Source organism: Piliocolobus tephrosceles, chromosome 4 (genome assembly GCF_002776525.5).
Source record: "Piliocolobus tephrosceles isolate RC106 chromosome 4, ASM277652v3, whole genome shotgun sequence".
Taxonomy (NCBI): Eukaryota; Metazoa; Chordata; class Mammalia; order Primates; family Cercopithecidae; genus Piliocolobus; species Piliocolobus tephrosceles.
In genome coordinates, this window is record NC_045437.1 from 143,167,985 (window position 1) to 143,174,210 (window position 6,226).

The 6,226-nt window shown below is 41.1% G+C and overlaps 1 protein-coding gene across 1 annotated transcript in view; it reads right to left on the minus strand.

The window, feature by feature from the left end:
- Positions 1-5,935, minus strand: part of LOC116418773 — a 103,481-nt gene extending 97,546 nt beyond the window's left edge. The window contains exon 1 of the mRNA XM_031935490.1: positions 5,798-5,935. Within this exon, the coding sequence (XP_031791350.1) occupies positions 5,798-5,917 (120 nt within the window). The 5' untranslated portion in view covers positions 5,918-5,935. The remainder of the gene's footprint in view (positions 1-5,797) is intronic.
- Positions 5,936-6,226: the final 291 nt, after the last annotated feature.

Sequence of the window (6,226 nt, forward strand, 5' to 3'; positions counted from 1 at the left end):
ATTTTCTTTTTTCTTTTTTTTTTTTTTTTTTTTTGAGACGGAGTCTCGCTCTGTCACCTGGGCTAGAGTGCAGTGGCTGGATCTCAGCTCACTGCAAGCTCCGCCTCCTGGGTTTATGCCATTCTCCTACCTCAGCCTCCCGAGTAACTGGGACTACAGGCACCCGCCACCTCGCCCGGCTAGTTTTTGTTTTTGTATTTTTTAGTAGAGACGAGGTTTCACCGTGTTAGCCAGGATGGTCTTGATCTCCTGACCTCGTGATCCACCGTCTCGGCCTCCCAAAGTGCTGGGATTACAGGCTTGAGCCACCGCGCCCGGCCGGATTATGTTATTTTCATAGAGGCCTGCTCAGTACCTTTATCCAAATGGTCATTATGAGTCTCCAAATGTGCTGAGTTTTTCAAATGTATTTGACCAAAAGATTCTTTTTACAGGGTTTAGAGAGGCAACTTAAAATAAAAAATTCCTAGACTATTGCCTGTGGATCTCTGTGGTTTGGAAAATTATGTTCAAGCCTCAATATGCTAACCAGGAGAGCTTACTTGAGACATTTCAGATTGGCAATTTTTTTTTTTTTTTTTTTTTTTTTTTTTTTTTACTAACTTTGTATCCTAAAGTGAAAAAAAAAAAGATAAATTGTAGATTTTTTTTTTTATTCTCCAAAGCCATAACTCCCTGGAGTTGGGTCTAACATATTCTGTAATTTTTCTCCTTTTCAAGACCCAAAGTTACCTCCCCCTATAAATCTACTCTCAACTATAATTATAAAAGTGAAAATTTAATAAAAGTTCTAAAGTGTGCCAATAAGCACAATGCATGCAATCTTTCATTTAATCCACAAGTCAAAGCTATAAAATAACTATGATTATTATCCCCCTTTGCAGATAAAAGATCTAAGTCTTGCTAGATTAAGGTGTTTTTCGAGATCACTCAAATAGTCACTGGAACGAGGCACACTGCAGAGCCAGCATCTTTCCACAACTATTCCTTCTCAGCTGTGTATGTCCTAAAGCCTACTCTTGCCTGTCCCTTCCTGATGCTTTATCATACTTGGGCATGCATAAAACCTGCATATCACTCTACTCCTCCTGCCACAGTGCCTTAACACTGTGTTGGGTGTTTTATTAGCACTTTTTGATTTGAATAGAGACAAAAAAAAAAAAAAATACCCAAAAGGATCAAGACATCTCCAGGGGGAAAGGGGGCTGACTGAATGTCCCTTTCCAGAAAAAGGCTGTGTCCATCTCTTTCCTTTGTGAGCTGTTCCACACTTGAAGGATCCTCATGAAGCATAAAAGACCTGTGAAAGGGGAAGAGCAGTTCAGCTGACTGATAGAAAGCCTTCTCTGTGTCCAGTTCCTCTGACTTGGACCCCAGTGAATACCATTTGTTTAAATAATGATCAGAACATAATAGATACGATGAGGTTGCCAAGAGGCTGGTCATTCAGCCTCTGCTTGGCTAAGGGGGAAAAAAAAGAAAGAAAAAAAAAAAAAACCTGCCCTGATATGGCCATGGCATGGTTCACTGGGCTCACATTTCCCCACTCTGATGTTTGTACTGAAATCCCAAGATCTATCAATTTTAGACAACAAAAAAGTTGGCAGACAAACAGAACCTTCCCTTCATCTCCAATAAATAAATACATTTTGAAAAGCGGGATGGAGAGGACTACTAAGCATGTAGGAGTAATGATCAGAACTGCAGATCTTAGTAATATTCCCATCCTGTTACTCTCCCTAGTTGGGAGTGGGGGTACTGATGTATTTTGGAAAGGCAGAAGTGTGCAGGAGTAAGGAACAGGACTTCTGCTGTTATTAGATTGAGGTTTGAGGCTTAGCTCTTCTTTGCTCACATTACATGCCCTTGATCAAGTTGTTATTACTTCTCTGAGACTTGTTTTTCTCAGCCAAAAAAGTGAAGAAAATACAGCCCGAAGTTTTATGAAGATTAAATAACTTACTGTGCCTAAGGGCTGTGGAAGTGAAAAAACTTCGCTCATCTTTGGAAGCCAGAATCTTCACTATCAAGCCATGGATGATGCATTACTCTCTTCCCATCTCCGCTCTTACCCAAGAGCCCTAAACTCTCCTTCTCCCTGCTTTAGCCATATGCCACATTAGAAAAAAAAAAAAAAAAAAAACAGGAGCATGTAGTGCTTAAGATCCAGTATAGTAGTTGCTACTGATCCTGTATCAAACATGACAACTATCCCTGTTGCACCTGGATGCCTGACACTCTAACTTACAGAGGCATAAACATACTTCCCTGGCCTCCAGCAGAAAGAACTTGGCAGAGAAATCTCAGAACTAGGCCAGACACGATGGCTCATGCCTGTAATCTCAGCACTTTGGGAGGCCTGAGTGGGAGGATCACTTTAGCCAAGGAGTTTGAGTCCAGGCTGGACAACACCAGGAAACCCCATCTCTACAAAAAATAAAATAAAATAAATTAGGCAGGCATGAGGACATCCACCTGTGATCCCATCTACTTGGGAGGCTGAGGTGGGAGGATCACTTGAGCCTAGGAGATTGAGGCTGCAGTGAGCCATGATCATACCACTGCACTCCAGTCTGGGCGACAGAGTGAGACCCTGTATCAAATAAAGAGAAAAATAAAAAGAAAACTCGGAACTGCCAAAGAAAGAATGGTCACTGAATATTGTTCCTATAGACGGAGACTGGTTACTGAGGTCCACACTTCTCCAGGCAGGAGTGCTATCGTCCAACTAGCAAAGCCTATGTCTACAGTGTTGCCAATTAAATTCAATTCTCTGTGTAACCAAGAGGAGTTACCAGATGATGGGAATAAACCTGCTCACTAATTGGAACGCTGCACCCCTGAGAAATAGTACTTCCTACATAGCAAGGGCTTGATAAATGGAAGCTACTTTGTAAATGCAAGGTATGACTGGGGGGTGAGAAGCTTCCTTCCAAGATGGTAAGAATTACTAACTATATACAGATTATTATCCAGATGACTGCAGAATATTATCCTCACCATTCATGAAATGTCTTCTAATCTTCATCAATTTCACCCAGAACTTTATTTTCTTTAAAGACAAACTCCTGGCCGGGCGCGGTGGCTCAAGCCTGTAATCCCAGCACTTTGGGAGGCCAAGACGGGGGGATCACAAGGTCGGAGATCGAGACCATCCTGGCTAACACGGTGAAATCCCGTCTCTACTAAAAATACAAAAACTAGCCTGGCGAGGTGGCGGGCGCCTGTAGTCCCAGCTACTCGGAAGGCTGAGGCAGGAGAGTGGCTTAAACCCGGGAGGCGGAGCTTGCAGTGAGCTGAGATCCGGCAGTCCAGGCGACAGAGCGAGACTCCGCCTCAAAAAAATAAAAAAGAAGACAAACTCCTTAATCTGGTTCAAAATTAACTCATTATTTTCCAAAATATACCAACATGTCTTCTGGGCTAGCTTTCTCCCATTACCCCATTTTCTTCTCACTCTTGCATTACCTCCAGGCTGTATAAGTGGACTCTACTTACAATTTATATAAGAAACACAGCTTGAGTATTATAGTAAGACCTTGTTTCTACAAAAAATTATTTTAAAACATTAGCTGAGTATGGTGGCACGTGCCTGTAGTCCCAGCTACTCAGGAGGCTGAGGTGAGAGGATCACTTGGGACTGGGAGGTGCAGGCTGAAGTGAGCCGAGATCATGCCACTGCACTTCAGCTTAGGTGACACAGCAAGATCCTGTCTCAAAACAAAAGTAACGCCCGGGCACAGTGGCTCACGCCTGTAATCCCAGCAGTTTGGGAAGCCGAGGTGGGCAGATCATTGAGGTGAGGGGTTCGAGACCAGCCTGACCAACATGGTGAAACCCTGTCTCTACTAAAAATACAAAAAAAAAAAAAAAGAAAATAGCCAGGTATATAGCGCATGCCTGTAATCTCAGCTACTGGGGAGGCTGAAGCAAGAGAATCTCTTGAACCCTGGTGGTGGAGGTTGCAGTGAGCTGAGATTGTGCCACTGAACTCCAGCATGGGCGACAAAGCGAGACACCATCTTAAAAAATAAAAATAAATAAAGTATACTCAAATTATTCTAAAAAGTATTTGGGTAATCTCATATTAATTTAAATTAACACTAAACCATACATCTCCAACACACACACACACACACACATGCATACACAATTATTACATAAAATCAGAAATCTGAGAAAAAGGTGACTAGATCACAACAAAGAAACCCTTCATCCTCTCCCCTACTCTATTGCTGTGGGTATGCAGAGAAGGATTTGCTGCCCTTACCCTAAGAAGCTGGAGACTATTAGAGGCTCCATGGGAATCAACAAGGAAATTGCAACAAAGTGAATTACACACAACTACCAAAAAATACCAGTAAAGGAAAGCATTTGATCATTAAATATCTGGACATGTAAATCTCAGAAATTTTATGTTGGCCTGATTTGGGCAATAAAGTAAGCTATATTCTTTTCTTTTTACTTTTTCTTTTTTTTTTCTTTTTTCTTTTTCTTTTTTTTCTTTTTTTTTTTTTTTTTTTTTTTTTTTTTTTTTTTTTTTTTTTTTTTTGCGTAGTCACAACTCTCTATCCCCAAGCTGAGCCCACCCAGGGTGGTTTTTCAAGAGAACATAATTGGGGAATTTTGGTCTCAGTGTGAGGCCTTCAGAACTTAATCACAGGAGTCCAGAATCCAGAATCAAACAGCCCTTAAAAATCAGTTCTTTCAGTTTTTATACAAAGAACTTCCTGGAACACAAGGAAGCATCATACTGGCTCAACCCAGCATCTACGCCCTCTGACAGAACTAGACTAACTATCCTTGCCTCAGGTGGCTCCTTAGGCAGTGGGCAAGTCCTTTCTATCAGTCTTTCTCTCATGGTTCCCTCTGTTCCTACCTTTGGAAGAGAAATCAAGCTGAGTGATTAAGAGTCTGTCTTTGTGAGAAAAGAAGTTGGGAATTACAAGATGATGTAGCTGGCAACTTCCCTAGCTGAAAAGAGAAACATGCAAGTCTAATTCTTATGCTCTTCTGCATTTGAACTGCAGTTTTTAAAAAAATCAAATAATAATAAAATAATAATAAGTCAGGGAAAAAGCAAAGTCCCACCGGACTCCTGGAAAGGAGACTTTTTGTTGAGCAGGCAAATGCATATGAAGACATGAATTAGAGAAGCCAAGAACTTAGAAAGGGAAGGAATGTGGAGGGAACCAGAGGGGAATACTGTATCTAGGAGGGAAGAGAAGTTGAAGCCAGCAAGATGGGGAGGCCATGGAAAGGAGGATTGGGAGAGAGAGAGACAGTGTGTGTCTGGCACCTAGACAGCAAAAAAAAAGGAAAGAAAAATAACAGAAATAAGAAAAGTAGATATCTTGAAGTTTGGACATACACTTGAGATGTTCATGTATTTGTAAAAGAAACGAATCAGCCTTCAAGCTGCTGCAGAGTGGACAGAGACAGCTAGGGGATCCTGTCCATTAGGATTAGAGTTCTTTTTTATTTAATGCTTTGAAAAGGCAAAATAGATCAATTTACCTGTCTAAATTCAGTACCTTGGATTTCTTTAGCAAATAAGCTATTTAGTGAGCTTTCGTTTCTGTTCTGATGGCAGATTTTATTCTTTTGCTGGAATGACAGGGTAGAATAGGGATTATGAGATAGAATTCTTCTTTCCTCAACTAGTTTTTCTCTGATGACTGAATTTCAGTTCAACTATACTTTAATAAACCCATATTTTGAGCTTAGCATTTTCAGACGTTCATGATTCCTTTTTCTAAATGTAAGAGAACTAAGGTTAAGAGGTTTAGAAACTTACCCCAAGTTCCATGGCCAAAATGTGAAGACATGTTTTGATTCCTGGATTGGAGTTCTTTCCACCATATCTGTCACATGTGTATTTCTCAAAGTGTGGACCACAGACCAACAGCATCCACATCCTCAGAGGGCACAGCAGGAATACAGCATCCTAAGTCCTACCCTAGACCTCCTGAATCAGAATCTGCATTTTAAGCAAGCCCCCAGGTAGTTCATAAGCACGCTTTGGTTTGAGAAGCTGGCATTCCACCATACTGCCTTCTCCAGCTAGAGGGCATTCCTCTCTAGCCACAGATTTACTCTGGCTATGAAATCGCTGAGAGAAGCTCTGTGTGAACTTGGAAAAAAATCTATGCCATTAAGACACTATAGAGGATAAAAAGCAAACCAGAGAACAGTGGGTACAGAATAATTCTATTTTAAAATATAT